Consider the following 18,269-nt stretch of genomic DNA (forward strand, 5'->3'; position numbering starts at 1 on the left):
GTTGCTCAGCCTCCTGGCATCCTGCATCTTTCTGGTGCCAGAGGCCCACCTGAGAATGAGATAGATCCCTTCAGTGTCGTACCTTCTTCAGGTTCCCAGCACAGGATCTTCTGGAGTGGGCCTGCGAGGAGGAACTGCGTGATTTGTTCGGGTGGAAAAATCTGCGATGGAAATGTTCACATGGGAAATGTACGCACCACAAATGTTAGTACATTTTCCATGTGACCATCCAATACAAACTCATACATACACCCACATACAACACAACCCCATCCACACACCCAACATACCCCCACCACCCTACTTACCTTTCTTTCCTTCGTGTTGTGTACCTGCAGCGCCAGTTCCCTTTCACTACCGTGATCGGGAACCGGCACCGCAGCGTCCTTTTTTAAATTTATTTATTTTTTTGGGGAGCAGCTGCAGGGATTTCCCCCACCACCCCTCCTCACTATAATGTGTAGTATAGTGAGTGGGGTGTTTCGGGGGACACCCCCACACCACAGCCCCTGGCTTTTTTTTTTTTTCTTTTGACGGGTATGCTGCGTGGGTGTCCCCCGCAACACCCTGCTCACTATACTGTATACTATAGTGAGCAGGGTGTTGTGGGTTGTTTTTTATTTTCATTTACCGACCCATCAAAACACATACCACAAAAAGTTCGAACTTTTGGTAGTATGTGTTTTAGGTCTTTTTGTAAGGTTGGTAAATTTTATTCAAACGTTTTGTCCTAAACCTGCGAGGACAACATTCTGAAGGGAGAACCCACATCAACAGTGACTGACAGTCAGGGGTCGTTGGGCTCCATCAGAGTCCAAACTACATATCAATATTTTGGAGCTGAGGGCAATCGCACTAGCGCTGGAGGCCTTTCTGCCCTCTATACGGGGAAAGAATGTCCTGATAACGGCGGACAACACAGTTGCCCTGTACTACCTCAACAAACTGCCTCAAAGTCCCAGGCTTCAAACTACAAAAGGCAGGAGGGAACAGTTTGCTAGTACTTGCAGCCAAGTTATGGAACTCCCTACCCCTCACACTAAGATCCGATCCAGCCTTCTACCCATTTAGAAGAAATGCCAAAACCTGGCTTTTTGCACAGTAACCCTAGCTCACCTTGTCTCTGCCCTGTAACCTGTAATTACTGCATATCTGCTTCATTTTTGTAAATTTATGATCACATGCATAAGTGCTGCTCATCCTAGTTTATATATATATATATTGCATGATTATGTATAAATAGCAGTCATAAGACTACGTTAATTTGTATTCCTGAACCTTGTAATTATGTAAATTGCTGTACATATCAGTGTCTCGTCCAAATGCTCTATGTAAAACTTTCCTCTTGATGTTGCCTTTGTATCTCTGTGACCTTTTGTTAGAAATGCACCCAAATGCACATGGGGTTGGAGTGCTATACAAATAAACAAACACCACTGTGCAGAGAGGCAATTCAAAAGGGAATCTCTCTATCGGCAGTTCACCGAGCCGGAGAAGAGAACACAGCGGCAGAAGCTCTGAGCAGGCAGAGCACAGTCTCCCACGAGACTAGGGAACTAGCTCAGGAAGTCCTTCAAGAGATCTTCAACCTTGGGGAACCCCTCAAGTGGATCACTTCGCGACTGGTGTCAACTGGAAGTGCGATCTGTACTGCTCCAGAGGAGCTCTTGGAGACATGTTCGTGGTGGACTGGGAATTTCCACTCCTGTCTGCTTTTCCTCCAGTCCCCATCATTCCTCACGTGATCAGGAGGTTGAGAAAGTTCAGGAAACACATGATCCGAAATGCCCCGAATTGGGCCAGGAGGACGTGGTACCCGGACCTACTGGACATGTCCATCTGTCCTCCAATGGATCTTCCACAAAGAGAGGACCTTCTTGCTTGGTTTCTGAAAGGCTCAGATGCAAGGATTGGGACCTCCTGGATGACTTAATGGATATTTTGGTTTCGGCCAGAAGGCCAGCAACAAAGTCTTTGTGCCGTTGGAACAAATTCTGCAACTGGTGCAGAGAAAAGAATGTAGATTGTTTTCTGTGTAAAACACCAGATGTTTTATCGGTTCTACTGTCTTTAGCCAACCTGGGGCACCAGATTGGTACTATTAAAGGCTGTTTGCCAGCGCTGTCAATATTTAAGCGATCGTCAGAGGAATGTTCATACTTGAAAGTTCCACTGGTGACATAATTTCAAAAGGGGCTCACCAATGTGTTCGCCCCCCAAATCTCCTTTCCAGGTTCCAACTTGGGACCTTAATCTGGTATTAAGGTATGAACCCTTTAAACCTTCACACTCATGTCCTTTAAGGTTGTTAACCTTTAGAACAGTTCTCTTGGTAGCACCAACTTCAGCCCGTAGAATGAGTTGCAGGCCCTTTCAACTAAGCCACCATTTACTATTTTCCATAAGGATAGTTGTTCTGAGGGTCAAGCCTTTATTCTTACCCAAGATCATTCCTGACTTTCACGTAGGACAGAAAATGTTTAACCTTCTTTTTATCCCCCACCTCACTCTGGCAAGGAGGAGGCGAGATAACACAGGTTGGAGCCTCGCAGAGCTTTGAGCTTTTATATATCTAGGTTGCCAAAACTTTGCATTGATAATCAGCTGTTCATTGGATATACAGGCCTCAAACTGGGTCATGCTGTTAGGAAACGGACCTTATACAGGTGGGTCATCCTGGCTATTTCGGAGTGTTACAGACTGGCAGGCAAGGATCCTCCTGAAGGGTTCACAGCCCATTCCAACAGGGTAATGGCTACCCCTACAGTCTTGCAAAGTGGTGTACCAATAAAGTATTTGTGAGGCAGCAACGTGGTCTATGAATCACACGTTCACCAAACATTTCTGCTTAGAGTCTTCCCTCAGTCAGGACGGGAGCTTCGAAAAAGTAGTCCTGCACTCGGTTCATGAAAACCTATAAAACTGAAATTCTTACTCCCTCCACCAAATCTAGCACTGCTTTGGGAGTCTGTCAAAGATCAGGAATACGTGGGAGGACACAATCCATTCGCAGAACAAGTTACTTAACCCTTGAAACGTTCTTTCGACTGCATGTGCCTCCCACGTACTCATCGCCATCCCATCCTACCCCACAGTACAATTTCCCATGCTATTACAGCTTTCGTTTCCTTCAAGGCTAAGTAAGGTCACTCCCGTGGTTATGCAGGTATTTCTACTGTAAGAAAAAACAGAACTGCAGCCAACGGGTGCTGTGCATGCAATATATACCTTTTTGATGACATCCTCGAGACGTAGGCCCTCAAGGGACATAGTTGAGGCCATCGTCGTAAAATGCCTTTTGCCGAAAAAAGAATTTGAAGTAGCTGAAGCTGGATATCAAATATCAAAGATGAGGACTTCGTGGGAGGAGAACGTTACCAGTGGTAAGTAACCTGTTCTTCTCTCCCGTCCCCAACCCTTCTTCTCTTGTTCTAGATAGGGTTGCAAGTCCTCGACTTGCCCTTGGGTCCTTTGATAGCTTGGTTTACTCTACTACGACGCTTGTTTCTTTTGTGTCTCAGTCTCTTCCTTTTGGGGTCTTATTCTCGGGTTAAATGTGGTTGTGAGTCCCATACTAACTGATTAGTTCTGTTACAGCCAGGTTCACTCTCCTGCCAAGGCTGTTTTCTCCTGGGTTTCCTTCTTTCTGTTAGGGTCGCTGACCATCTTGTTCTCGGGTTTAAATATGGGTGCGAGTCTCCGACTCACATTATGGTGCTGTGACAACCGGGTTCACTCTCCTGCCAAGGCTGTGTTCCTTGTTTTTCTGTCTACTTCCTTTTAGGATCCCCAACCCTCTTAATCTGTTTTAATTGTGGGTGCAACTTTCCTCTTGGATAGCTTTGGTAACTCAACTGCCAAGCTATGCTTTCTCTTGCTGTTGTTTCACTGTTAACTTGGGTATCTGACCCTCTTTCTGTCCGTATTTTTCTCAGGGTGTCAACCCATGGTACTCTGACTTCCCGGCTTCCCAACCCTCTCACTCGGTTCTCTGTGCTTCTCCTGACCTCCTGTACCTTCCCACCAGCCTCTGTACCTTTGCTTTTGGTTAGTGTCCTCTGGGCCACAGGATTTCTTCTCGAGTCCCTGTAGCATTCGTTTCTGTGTCGGTGGCCTGTTAGAGTTTGGTGTCCTTCTTATGGTCTCTACTTGGCTCAGAAAAGAAGACATTTAAATGTGAGGTTCTCGCTCATGTCATCCTGACTGTATTATTGGGTGTGTAATTCCGGATGCAGAATTTTGTTATTTTTTTTTTTATTTGTATTTGGTAGTAAAAATTAATTTACACCTTTACAAAAATTTGTCACATAACTAAACACTTTTTATATTCAATTTAAAATGTTTGTTGTATGAAACAAGATACAAAACAGAGTTATACATCACAATATAACACAAACAATTAATACAATCCTCAACAATTCATCACACAATTGATCAAAAAACAATTTAAAATCAAATTTCACTTTCCATTTCAATTTTTTTTTTGATGCCACTTCACTAAATTCTCAATTGAACTATCACATCACCTTGAAAGAGACACCCAGTGCAAATATGTTCACAAATATTACTAGCCCTTAATGGGTGCCATAATCAAATCAAAATACTGAATACAGCAAGATAACAAACCAAGGCTCATCCATAAGGAACAGATCTTACGTCGCCTTCGTGATAACAATCTCCATAGTGCCAACCACACTATATGCGGTGACATAAATGCTGTTTGGCCACCTACTTCACTTATGTCCTTCGCAGGGTACAATGTATCATTTAATATCAAAAGATCATCCTCAATCATGTTCACAAGTCTCACAGTTGCCAACATTATTGGGGTACACTGGCACATGCAGCGCAGCCAAATCATGTTACGCTCAAAACGAGACTTGGACACCAAAAAGGATCCCAAACAAAGGAGCTTTTGTTGCTCAAAATGGACACAACACATAAACAGATGTTTGAGAGTTTGACTCCTCCGTGCTGGAACAAAACCTGCAGTGCTCCAAAGTCCCCATCTCTTTATACCCTGACCAGTTCTTCATACGAGATCCCGTGTGAATAAGATCCAGATGGAATCTCATACAGGTCCTTCTAGCATTCTTATCGGGAAAACACAAGATATAGGGCAGGCGTGGAGAAAGGGCATGTCTAAATTTGGCGTATGTGCAAAATGATGAATAGCCTGCAATTCGGTCCGAGTTTCGTGGCCATGCATTCCTCTAGAACCTAGTTTTAGCTTTCCCCGGCGAGTCGATCTGGTCCTGCTGCGACATGTTCAAGGTACTCAAAATTACAGACCTGCGTTTCTTAAATTCAAAGATAGATATCGGATATTCAACTTGAAGCATTGACCTAAAATCCTCATAAAGGGAGTTTGCTGGTGGCAAGAGCATTTTGCTGTATGTATTAACCATGCGCAGTCATATTTATCCGACAAAGGATACAAGCCCAATTCGTGTTGCAAAATGGCATTAGGCAGATACCCAGGGGGACCTAAAACCCTTTTCCAGATTTTGCCCTGTAAATTATTCAGTAAGGGACCCCAAATTCAACAGACAGACATGCAAACTATACAGTAGGATGGACTCTACTTTCATAGTGTAGAAGTGTAGCAGGGGCATGAGCGAGTACCTACAGTATCTGGAGAAAATGATTCTCATCTGGGCAGACATATGGTTCAGCTTGGTGGTTAATACCGTTCGCCACTTCCTGAGAGACATGCTGTTTGATATATGGTAACCCAAATAAGTAATCTCTTCCATGATGACAATAGGTTTGAGATTTACGACATACTTAAACCTCAAGGGTTTCTTCTTTGTCGTAAAGGCTATGATGTGAGATTTAGCCGAGTTGATAGTCAAATTATTGAGCACACAGTATTCTTGAAAGATGTTTAATTTTTTTTGTAGGCCAAAGGGTACCTTATCAAACAGAATGACATCATCGGCAAATGCCAACCAATTCAAGTGCAACTTTCCCAGAGTGACCGGAAAGATACTTTTTTCCTCCCATATTTTCTCAATATCTGCCAGATATAGATTGAAAAGTACTGTGGCCAAATTACAACCCTGCTACACTCCGATTCCCGTCGGAATGCTGTCGGATAGCAGGCCCTCGGAGTTAATACGAACTCTATATGATGTGTTTTGATGGAGTTCTGCAATTATTGCTACACCTTAGAGGGAATGCCATAAGACAGCATCTTCCGCCAAAGGCGGTTACGCAAGACGCTGTCAAATGCAGCCGATAGGTCTAATAATGCTATATATACTGTTCCATTAGCCTGATTGCGAGATGCCTGACAGTAAATGGGCAAGAATCGATGCATTATGCTGCGCGCCCATGTCCCTGCGAAAACCCACCTGTGCTTTGGAAAGAATTCCAGCGGCGGTCATGTAAGTCTCGAATTCACAGAGGACTAAACGTGCAAAAAATGTTGCTGCAGTGTCAATTAGGGCAATTGGCCTGAATTGTACAGGGTCATTAAGAGCACCCTTCTTGTGAATGGGAATTAGTATTGCCATAAGCCAAGAGGCAGGTATTTTGCCCGTTCGATATATTAACTGATATCGAGGCAGTAGATATCTGCCCCAAAAATGGGGGTCATCCTTGACAACACAAGGAGGCAGGCCATCGGGTCCTGCAGCTTTTGAGAACTTCAATTGTGCAATTGGCCAAATTATGTCACTAAATTCCCAAGAGCAAACAGTCAGAAACTGCAACTGCAAGTTAACCGACTCCAGCCTTCTATGTGGTGCCGGCAGGTCGTATTTTTGTGTGAAAAAATTCTGCCATTCATGACCAGATATAGTCGCGATCATACGCTTGTCCACCTTGCCTGTTGGATTTCTTAGTATGGACCACAATTCCCTGGTGTTTCTCTTGCATAGATGTTCCATCATCTGTTGATTTGCAAGGTTGTGAGCAGCATGACGCAGCATCTTCAACTTTGACTTATAACATGCCACAATGGAATATTTTTGTATTTTATAGGCCACTGAGGTAATAAGGAAGCATCTCGCCTTCCGAAGCTCGCTGTTTTTATGGTTTTTAAAGTAGCGACCTCTGTCAGATATGTATGTGCAACTTTTGGTGGATTGTTATGAAGGCGTTCCTTAGATAGACTCACAAGGTGCCTGTGGCTCATCATCAAATTCAGTTTAATTTTCTCCACGTTACCCATGGTTGGATGGTCATAGTTTGACACCAACAGGTCGCTATTTACAAGGAACACCGTTTTCCGATGAATACTGGGGTGCCATCTGACTGACAAAGCATGCCTGTCACTTTCCACCAATGCCGCAGACACTGAGGTTTACATACGAGTCAACCCCAATATGTAAATTCGTGTGCAGCATTCGGTGGTCTCTCACACCCACATTCAAGATGGAGTCCTAAGCAGTCCTGAGCATACCCCCGATGCGAGCACATAATCGATTAGAGACGAGGAGTTTCCGCGCTGCCAGGAGGCCTTGGTACTGTGGATCGCAAATGTAATTGGGTAAATACCCCATGATTAAAAAAACTCAACCCATAGTTTGCCTCTACTAATGGCCTGTTGAACATATAGATGGGAATGATAGACCAACGGATTGTTGCCCTCTATACCCAATCAAGAGTTCAAGTCTCCACCAATTAAAATTTTGTGATTAGGGAAAAGCAACAAAGCCTTCCCCAAGGTCTGATTTAATTCTGCTAGGACTGAGTCCATAGGGGCAGCACTAGGATTCCAGTAGATGTACAGGAGGAGAAGTGCATGTAACTTACGGCTGGTGGTCGTCATTTCCACCAGTATTACATGTATCCGACTTGTCCAATAATAGTGAGGACGCCTTTAAGCTATTTTTGATTAGAATGGCAATGCCACCACTTGGGTGACCTAACTGGTGCCGTCGCGCAGGAGCGCTAAATGAAATATAACCATCTAGCGCAATGTCATGAAGAGCCATCGTTTCTTGCAATAATAAAATATCGGGTCTATGTTGAAACTCGACCATCATGCCAGGCCTTGAGATTTTTAGAGCATACATCTAAGACTATAATATGTAGTTATTGTAGAGTGCAATTAAGTACATGACCTAGAAAGGGTAAACTGCAAGATGTGGCTATTGCTCTTTATTGAAATGATTTGATTGAAATGAGTTCAGCTATCCAGCATTTCCTGCCTTTGTCTTTTGCCTGTAAAACTTCAATCAAATAAAATAGTTTAATGATCTTCCTATTTTTTCTTTCAATGGTGCAATATGATAAAACGTTGGCAAACATGGTATTGGTTTGCCCACTCTCAATTTGGGCACCGAGATGTTGTAGTAGAAAATGTACTACTCTAAATACGACTACACTGATGTGGTTACACTGTCCAAGAGTTGAATCTGAAATACTTTGCAAGCATTTTAGCAATGTAGTTTGTATTGCACTGCCCGTTTTGTTTTCCGTTGATGTTCAGTCTCCATGATGTCTTTTGTTTGTATTTCTGTTTAGAGAATGAATATTGGCCTCAGAGTTTTCCTTGTAATAGCAGACAGTTTACAGCAGAAGGATGGGGAGCCACCTATGCCAACAACAGGCGTTGTCCTTCCCTCTGGAAACACTTTGCGTGTAAAGAAAATCTTTCTCAATAAAACATTGACAGATGAAGAAGCAAAAGTTATAGGTGATTTATTTAATTGTTTTTTTCTGGTGGAAGTTGGTTACATCTTTGCCATTAACATTTTATGATGAAACAACTGCTTCATGGATTTTGGCTCTTTTGCTATTTTTCCAACCTTGATGTGCCCTGTCACAGGTTCTGTGTGATTGGGTGGTGTCAGCCTGCCGAGCAATTGGGGCTTTTCCGTTTGATACTGTATACAAGTCTGTTCTGTTTGGATGGGGCAACTTTTCCTCTAGACTTTAGAGTTTCTGATTCCCAAATTGCTTACTGAAACACACCAAAGAACCAAGCTGGATTACAGTCCCTACCCACAATTTTCCCGACATTGAAATGCTTCATTTTATTGGGTTTTTGATGCAACACGTTTTTCATGTTCTTACAAATATTAGATTCTACTGTTCAGACTACAGTTTTCATTGTGATAGAATGGCTGCTGAGTGTTTGTATATTTGATCTGTTTTACTGTTATTTCTTAGTTCGTTTTTAATAATATATGCAGTGGTCATATTGTATTGCCTCTTAATTACATGACCTACAGAGTTATACCCAACTAATTTCATTCCACGCATATTGCTGTCCAATGTAAACTACTGTAGTAACAAAAAGGGGTAGTACATGCCCTGAGCCAGAGAGCCCCTCGGGGAAGAAATGCTCTTCTCCTTTCGCCTTCACATTAGTGCCAGGTAAAGAGACTACAGTTCCCTGCCTCTGTTTCTCAAAGGCTCACATGTTTGTGTTAATGCTGCCACAACTGGTCCCCTACAGTGTGGTGAATTCTAGACATCCATGAAAAAACATCTTGTGTTTTAGCCATGCCACAAAAGAGAGTTTTAAATTAATGTTGTCTGCATGGCACTGAACTGCTATTAGATGCCTGAGCAACCAGTCCTTGCCTTGCTGAGGTGATGCGAGTACAATGCTTTTTTAATTATTTGGCTGCATTTGTCTTTGTAGATATTAATACGAAATTTACCAAAACCTAGTATTGCAGTAGGAAGTCTAGCAAATCCTCCTTTTCTGGGCATTATTGCAGACAGTGTTGTGCACCTCTATATACCTCTACAGTGAAAGTGCCCTGTCACAGGTTCTGTGCAATTGTGTGTTAAAAGCCTGCCAAGCAATAGGGGCTTGATTTTCACGGTTGGAGTGGTGCAGGGGTGGACTGACATATAAGGATTTCCCAGTAGGCCTCTGCATCCAAGGGTTGGGCTTGCTGAAACTGTGTAATATGGATCCACTTTGACCTTTCATTCCAGGGCCTCTTCTGTTTCCCAATGTACACCTGCAAGAGGGTTCTGTTCACTTTCCTAGAATGTTCCATGGCTGTTTATTTTCAGGAGTATATACAAACTTCTGTTAACTGGTTTTTATTTACTTCTCCAGGGATGTCGGTCTACTACCCTCAAGTACGGAAAGCACTTGACAGCATTCTTAGGCATTTAGACAAAGAAGTTGGTAGGCCAATGTGCATGACCAGTGTGCAGATGTCGAATAAGGAGCCTGAAGATATGATCACGTGGGTATTTTACTGTAATATCAAATGCATACTGGATTACATAAAAGAATGCCTATGCAGTTTATAAGGGTTCCTTATGTATCATATACTGATTGGATTAAACCCTGCACATGTTCTGCTACCTGGGATCTAGGTAACCATTTCAAAATGCTACATTTGAAATTGTCTGATGTAAATCAAAACAATTTAAAAAATAAAGTTGAGATTAAAATTGCAATTTCATTAAAAGAGATCCCTGTGTGTGAACCCACTGGAACATTTCTATTTTCAGTAATTTGTGTTTTTCAAAGTTTTGTCTTTGTTTTTGTTATTTTACTTTCCAGCTATAGAAAAATGTGGACTAGGGTCTGTTTTATGGGCAGATAAAGAATAGGGAAAGAAAAGAAATGGAGCAAACTTTTAATAGTTGGTAACATGGCAGTTTGATTTGAGAAGTCGCAATCCTTCATTTATTTATTGTGATTTATATCTCACTTTCGCCAAAGCGACATTACAAAAACTTAAATAACGGTACAATCATGGATGAGCAATGATATGTCATGAGGAAGAGGAGCGGGATAGGAGGTACTTTTTGAGACCAGTAAGGAAGAGAGATTAAGTAGAACTACTAATTAGAAGAGGAAGAGAATTCCAGTGAGGGGGGGGGGGGTCAAAAAAGAGCAGAAACTGGGTGAGGCTCGGGGAGGGGGATCTGGCTGGGACGTAGAAGAAACAAGAAAAGCAAGATAAGGAAGAGCAAGATCGTGAAGACATTTGAAAGCAATAGAAAGAAACTGAACGAGAAGACGAGACTCAAAGGACAGAATAGCAGCAGAAGGAGCAGCAGAAATGGAAGAGCAGAAGATGGATCAAAAAGTAAACAAATAGCCGAATTATAGATAGAACGAATAGGAGCAAGACGATGGCCGGCTATCCTTAAGAGGGAAGAACAATCGATAAAAGAGAAAAAATAAGGGGGACAATGAGAAGCTCAGTGGCTTGAAAAGACAGATAAGGGCAAGCATGATGGAGGGTTTAAGAGGCTAAAGCGACTATTACGGGCACTGAGGGACAGGTGGTAGGGATAGGAGAAAGAAGAATAAAAAACTGCAATATTATGAACTGTTTTGAAAAGGGAAGCTGGGTATGGGCGGTAAATAAGGAAAATAAATAACTTTGGTTTTGGAGGAATTGAAGTGAAGAAGGTGAGAGGCTATCCAAACTTGAACGGCAGAAAGACCAGCAGAAACATTGGAAGAAAAAGGATTTGAGAATCGTCTGAATAAAGTGGCAGGACAGATTGTATGAAAAGGTAAGAGAGGAATAGTATAGACAGAAAATAAGAGGGCCAATGAGTGAACCCTGAGGGATACCATAAAGAAGAGTATGGGGTGGAGAGAGCTGACCCACCCAAGAAATAGAATAGATACGGCCAGAGTGATAGGAATTAAACTAGGTGTGACGAAAACTCGTAATGGCCAAGGATGAAAGTATAGATAGTGAGATGATCTTTCTGCTGCTTTTGACACCGTTGATCTAATAGAATAAGAAATAGAGGACTGTTTATTATGCTGAGCATTGAGCATCGAGTTTGAGAAATGCAAATAAGTCTTGGTAGAGTGGCCAGGCCTAAGTCCTGATTGAAGATGAGGAAGGAGAGAATGAAGACGAAGAATTAGTGACATGTCTGAAAAGTGTGGGAAAAAGCAAAGGAGAGAGGTTAAAAAGAGTCGGAAGGTAAGTAAGAATATTAGGATAGACTGATAGAATTAGTAAGGACGGAATAGAATCGGCGGGAGCAGAGTAATTTGATGGGTACAAGAAAGAAACTGAGCTGATAGCCGACGAGGATGCTTAGAAAGAGAAAAGGTTGAAGGGCAAAAATACAGCTTTTTGCTAGATATGTACTGTATCCTACGAGGAGCGAGCTGAAGACAAAAGATCAAAGTTATGAAGGGTTTGACATTTTTTCCACCAGCGCTCAAATTTGTGGAGAGAATTACGAAGAGCTAGAGGAGCAGGGGTAAGCCATGAATGATGTTTTACAGCAAGGAGTAAAAGGATGAGGACGATAGAGAGAATCCAGAGTGGATGTTACAGTATTTTGGAGAACATCAAAAACAGATAAAGTAGCAAAGGAATCAATTGGAGGAAGAGAAAAAGTCAGGTTAGGGGGTAAAAGAGGAAGAATCGAAGCAGCAGAGATCCAGATGCAAAAACAGTTTTTGGAGAAGTAGGTAAAGACAGAGGAGGTGAAGAAAGATACTAGTGGAAACCCAAAAGTGATGTACAGTATAAGAAGAAACCATACATACAATTGTAGGGAATCCCAAATAACACTATATAGTGAAATCCCTACAGAAAGATTAAAATCAAGGCTTACTACCACATAATAGAAATATGCCATTCACAAGGTCCAAGTTACAGTTGTATTTATTAACAAGTAGCTACTCTGATCTCAACATCCCACAATGTGTGCAAACAGACACCGTGAGACAAGAGAGAATGAAGATTTCACAAATACATATATTTATATGGTTTTCTTCACAGCCCGGACGCATCGTCCAATCCCCTCCATGTAATGTAAAGCCTAGGGTTCGTGACCTGCTTACGTGACTGATTTATACTAAAACATCATTATTGCTTACTTCGCTGCTTTCCATCAGACAATTTACGGTCTGGGAGCGGGTTGAATCATATGCGGAGCCGGCATATCATGTTTTCTTAGTACAATGTAACATTCCTTGTTTTACTCGCTTTATCTACTGTTGTTCCTTGGGACTAGGGTCAATTAGTTCTAAAGCAACGAAAATAAGGTTTTCTGCGGAGGAACACGTTCAGCTGCTCATTATCCCATTTTACTGTTTGCACGGGGAAGGCACTGTCGTGACAGGATGGTACCTGAATTACTGATTAGCAGAGCTCTTGCTTAGCTTCAAGGCCCTTCAGTGTAGGATAAACAATCCACTTTAGCAGTTTCAACATTCCTGTCTAGGTCAGCACCATAAAGCAGTTGAAAGTTCACACAGCGGCCTCTTGCCATGTAGAAGCCGAAAACACACACTCTGAGCATGGAACAGAGAGCAGAAAATGATCAAGATGGTGGATGAAACAAAGTGGCAACATAGTCAGCTTATTTCAGGTTAATTCATTGTGATACTATAGTGTGATGCGAATATGCTTAGGCCAACATTTACTATTTACTATCGGGCAGCATTATGGCAAATACGTTTTCACACTACTTTTTTTTGGGAGTAATGAGAATACAAATCAGTAGATGGATAGTTCAACAGTTCATCCAGACTAATGGTCAATTAAGAAAATATATCCATTTATTCAGAACATATTAAAAATATAATTAAACTTATCAAGTTCATGTACATATCATGTGGTAAACATATTGTAAAAGACTTAAAACAAAGTACTAGTGACAAAAAAATCCATGTAGTTGAATTACAGAATTTCTATAAATGAATCGGTTATATTAACGCCTCAGGATTTGTGGATATTTTATTCAACTGTGGCCATCTCTAGTTGATCAAAATGGTGATCTAATACAAACATTCAGATAGATCCAATTCTTGACATGTTTCTGTTTGCTGGTTTAGTGTAGAACATTCTTCAGGAGAATAGAGTTGGATCACTGTGACTTTAAGGGTGAATGTGAATTGATCTTCCATTCTTGGTCGCTATTACTGCTAGAATTTTAGAAAACTGTTGACAAAGCATATGAACAGGTATGAGCTATAGGTGTTAAATTACCTTTACGCCGAATTCGGCTATAAGTCTGGGATAAGGGAAATTAATTACCTCACCCAGTCAGTGGCTGCAGTCTTCAAAAGGATTCAAAGTGGATGGATCAACCCTTCAGGTGCTTAGTTAATAATCCAATACGGGTTATAGGTCTATAGGGATACACATAATCTGTATCAGACTGCATGTTCAGTTTAGAATTTATATTCCTTACTCTCTCTTTAATAATCACATCTGTTAATTAGTATATGCTTGCCTGTAGAATAAAATTGTCTACTGGTCTTAGTCGCCCCACGCTCTCTGGTGCTTACAGTATGATGAGAATTAATCTTCTACTCACTGTTAGGTCACTTGTAGTATGTACCTCGTTTGATTGAGGGCAACCGTATCTGTCGGTTGAAGAGTATGAATGACCTATTTTAGACGGTAGTAGCATTTGGAATATTTCAAGAGCCTTCTTTAGTGCTCATTAATAACTGAAATAACAAGCTCATCATTAAGCTCTTGCAGAAGGCACCTGAGTGGAGGGTTATTACCTCTACAAACCAGGTAAATAAAAACTGCTTACCTGGTTTTATTCATGTCTTCTTTAAACTTCCAGATAGTAAACCATGAAGTCTCCTAACATCGCAGACGGGGTGTAGAGTTATATCTTCTTCATTCATTCATTACATTTGTATAGCGCACAGCAGCCCTTTGGTATCGAGGCACTTTTACTTGCAAGGAGCTTAGTTACAGGGTGGGGGCAAAGGGGAGCAGTAGTTATACGTTGAGCAAATATACAGTAGGATACATATAAGCATCATACATTTATGCAGTCCCATGTTTAGCTGGAGATAGTAGCACACATCAGTTGAAGAGCACAGTTTTCATGGCTTTGCGAAATGCTATGAGAGATGCCTCACCTCGGAGGGTAGTGGGAAGGGCATTCCAATGTGAGGGTGCAAGGGAGGGGAAGATGGAGCCACCTGCTCTAGTTCTTTTTACCATGGGAACAGATAGCATGTTGGCGTAGGGTATTCTTGTTGGGCTTGTGGAGGTGGAGGGGTGGATCCTTTGTGAAAGGTATTCAGGTGCAGAGAGGTGGATGCACTTGTGGGTCAGTGTCAGGGTTTTGAATAAGATCCTTTCTTTTATTGGGAGCCAGTGGGCTGATTTCCTGGCGGCAATAATGTGCTCTCTTTTGGAGATGCCTTGAGCTGCGCGGAGTGCGTTGTTCTGGATGACTTGTAGTCTATTGAGCTTTTTAGTGGAGGTTCCTAGGAAGCGAATATTGCAGTAGTCTAAGCTTGAGCCAGTGATGGCTCTGGCTCGGTTGGTGCAGTTCTCTTTGGAGAATAATGGCCTAGCTGCGTTAATTAGTTTGGCATGGAAGGCTGCCGAGGAGGCAACCGCACGGACTTGTCTGTTCATAGACCAGTTGGAGTCCAAATAGACTCCGAGGTTTTTGACTGAGTCAGATACTGGGATTTTGATGGAGTCAATAGTGAAGTGGCTAAACAGAGCGTCAAGGCTTTTTAGTGTCAGAGGAGCCTACCAGGAGAAGCTCAGTCTTGTCAGAGTTGAGGCATAGTCCGTTGGCTGCCATCCAAGCCTGGATGGTGTTGTAGATGTCTTTGAGCATAGTGGAGTCTGTCGTAGTTGCCAATGAGGGTGAGAAGGATCTGGGTATCGTCCGCGTAGTTTGTGTAAGACTTACCCCATGGCGTCAAGGATGAGAAAGAGTGGGCGAGTAAAGATGTAGAGGGTGGGAGAGAGGCAGGAGCCTTGGGGTATGCCACATAGCATGATGGTGGGTGAGACAGAGGCCAAGTCAGAGAATACTTGCATAGTTCTATCTTGCAGGAAGGAGGTGATCCAAGTTGTGATGTTGGGGGAGAATCTGGCAGTGGAAGAGAGGTGGTGGCATAGGACGTCGTGGTCTATGAGGTAAAACGCTGTGGAGAGGTTGAGGAGTAATAGTAGGGCTGGTTTGCATATGTCTCTGGCATCGTCCATCTGGTTTTTTAGGTCTAGTAAGGCGGTTTCCATCCCGTGCCTTGGACGAAAACTAGACTGGAGTAGCCCTAGGAGCTTGTTTTCTTCGATGAAGTGCTGCACCTGCAGGTAGGCTGCTTTCTCCAGTATCCTGAGCAAGAAGGGGCTGGTGGTAATGGGCCTGTAATTATTTGGAGAGGTGGGGTTGAGTGTGTGTTTTTTAAAAAATGGGGCAGTCCCGGGCTTCCTTGAGGCAGGAGGGGACTTTACCAGTGGCAAATGAGGCGTTGACCAAGTCGGTCAGGAATGGTGCAAGGATATTGGCACAGTCTTTAATAATAGAGGCAGGGCAGGAGTCACCCTTGCAATTGGACGGTTTTAGGGTCCTCATGAAGTTGATCATGTCTAGTTCCTGTATGGCTTTGAATTAGACAAGCGGGGCAGAGTCTAGGGAGGGGTAGAGGACAGGGGTAGTAGTGACGGGAAGCAAATGTTTAGTATTTTGTATTTTGGTTTGGAGTGAGCGAAGTTTGTTGGCTGATTGAATTTTGTCACACCATGCCTTGTCTTTGGTGAAGTTCAGGGGGGTGGGAGTTGGGGTCTCTATTTCTCTGAAGATAGAGAAGATTTCTTTTGTATTGGAGTTGGCATCAGAGATTCTGGATTCGAAGGCTTTTGCTTTGGCAAGGATGGTCGCCTTCTTGTACTCTTTTGAGTGGGCGTTGAAGTCCAGTTTCTTTCTCAGAGTGAGAGGTATGCCATGGTGTAAGGGCTGTCCGCTTTTCCGTGCAGAGTATGAGGAGGTCAGGGGTGAACCAGGTATTGGAGTGACTCATGAGTTTGTTTGCGGGGTTTGAGCGGGGCTATGGAATTAACAGCTGATTTGATAGCATCGTAGTAGAGTGCAAGGGTTTCTCGGTCAGTGGAGAAAGGTGGTCTGAAGGCTGGGCCTTGGAGGAAGGGTAGTAGCCTCTCTTTAGTCAGTTGCCGAGAACTTCTTGTGAGGGCTGGCGGCAAGGGCTGAGGAGAGGGGGTAGAGGAATTTGAGGTAGGTATGCTAAAAGAGATGATGTGATGGTCAGACCATGGGGTTGGGGCTATTACCCGTGATAGTGATAGGGCAGTTGTGTTGGGCGATCCAATCCAGGGTTCTGCCTCGAGTGTGGGTAGGGTCTGAGAGAGAGTTCTTGAACCCTAAGGTCTCAAGGGCTGAATTGAGGGATTTGGCAGCATAGAGACATAGGTTGACGTCACTGAGTAGGATTACTTTGGAGAGTTTCTTGAGGTTGTCGGTGAGGAGGTGAGTGAGTGAAGCCTGGAAGGCTCCTAAGGGACCTGGGGGTTGTCGACAAGGTGTATGGCAATGGTGCAGTGGGGAGAGAGGCTGAGTTTGAGTTGGTGGTAGTCACTGTTCATGGATTTATCTATCTTCCTAATGGATAGGCAGTCTTTGGCTATTAGCGCTACACCTCCGCCTTTAGATGGACGGTCTTGTCTGATGATGGAGTAGCCAGGGGGGAAGCGCAAGAGAGAGAGTGCAGGGCCTGAGGCTTCATGTAGCCAGGTTTCTGTGACCATGAGGAGGTCAAGGTTGTGGGTGGAGATGAAGTCATGAATGTCTAGAGCCTGAGCATTGATAGACCTGGCATTGACCATGGTGCATTTAAGATGCGGTTCTGCGGTGACGGGTGGGAGGGGTGAGCGGGTGGGGGGATGACTTGGAGAGAGGGACTTGGAGAGAGGAACATGGAGAGAGGGACGGTGGGCTCATGTGAGGTTCTGTCCTTGTCCGTATTAGTGGTCTTCGTAGTTAGACTTTTGGGGGTGGGGAGACCCGGGTAGGTCAGGATCCAATACATTGCAATTAAAATTGGTGGTGGAAAAATGTGGCATCACAGTAATTACATCAGGGTTCCCATTTTCTGGAGTGGTGGGCACAGATGAAGTAGCATTCAGCAAATTAAGGTTAGAAATGGGTGAGTTAGTGACCTTTGTGATACGGGTGGTTGTTGCCGTTTGGCAAGAGACTCTTGGGTTTGAGGAGGGCACTCTTACAGTAGGGGTAGGGACCTGGAGTCTGGACTGTAAGCAGGTGTTGCAAGCTCTCTTATACAGAGGTAGGGAGACAGGTGTGGTTCCAGACGTGCGGGTGCATAGTCTCGTTAGTCTAGATGCGAGGCAGGCATGGGTGTGGAGTGGGTTGCCACCAAGCTCATTACCTTGTGCGAGTGGCAGAGGTCTGTGGTAGTCGGCAGGCGAGCAGCAAAGAGCACTGGCCTTTTCTCTTCGCGGCCCGTTCCCCCACCATTTAAAGCAGGAGGGGAGGGGCGGGCAGGCGGATACAGCAAATAAGAACCTGGGCATCCAGCGATTAATACTGCGGCTCCAGTAGTTGTT

At 43.4% G+C, this 18,269-nt stretch overlaps 1 protein-coding gene across 6 annotated transcripts in view; it reads left to right on the forward strand.

Moving 5' to 3' along the window:
• Positions 1-18,269, forward strand: part of FRYL (FRY like transcription coactivator) — a 3,055,992-nt gene that overhangs the window by 760,059 nt on the left and 2,277,664 nt on the right. For all 6 annotated transcript variants that reach the window (XM_069631694.1, XM_069631695.1, XM_069631691.1 and 3 more), the window contains 2 exons: positions 8,476-8,647; positions 10,031-10,163. In XM_069631694.1, the coding sequence (XP_069487795.1) occupies positions 8,476-8,647; positions 10,031-10,163 (305 nt within the window). The remainder of the gene's footprint in view (positions 1-8,475; positions 8,648-10,030; positions 10,164-18,269) is intronic.

Source organism: Ambystoma mexicanum, chromosome 6q (genome assembly GCF_040938575.1).
Source record: "Ambystoma mexicanum isolate Mex_15411 chromosome 6q, UKY_AmexF1_1, whole genome shotgun sequence".
Classification (NCBI taxonomy): Eukaryota; Metazoa; Chordata; class Amphibia; order Caudata; family Ambystomatidae; genus Ambystoma; species Ambystoma mexicanum.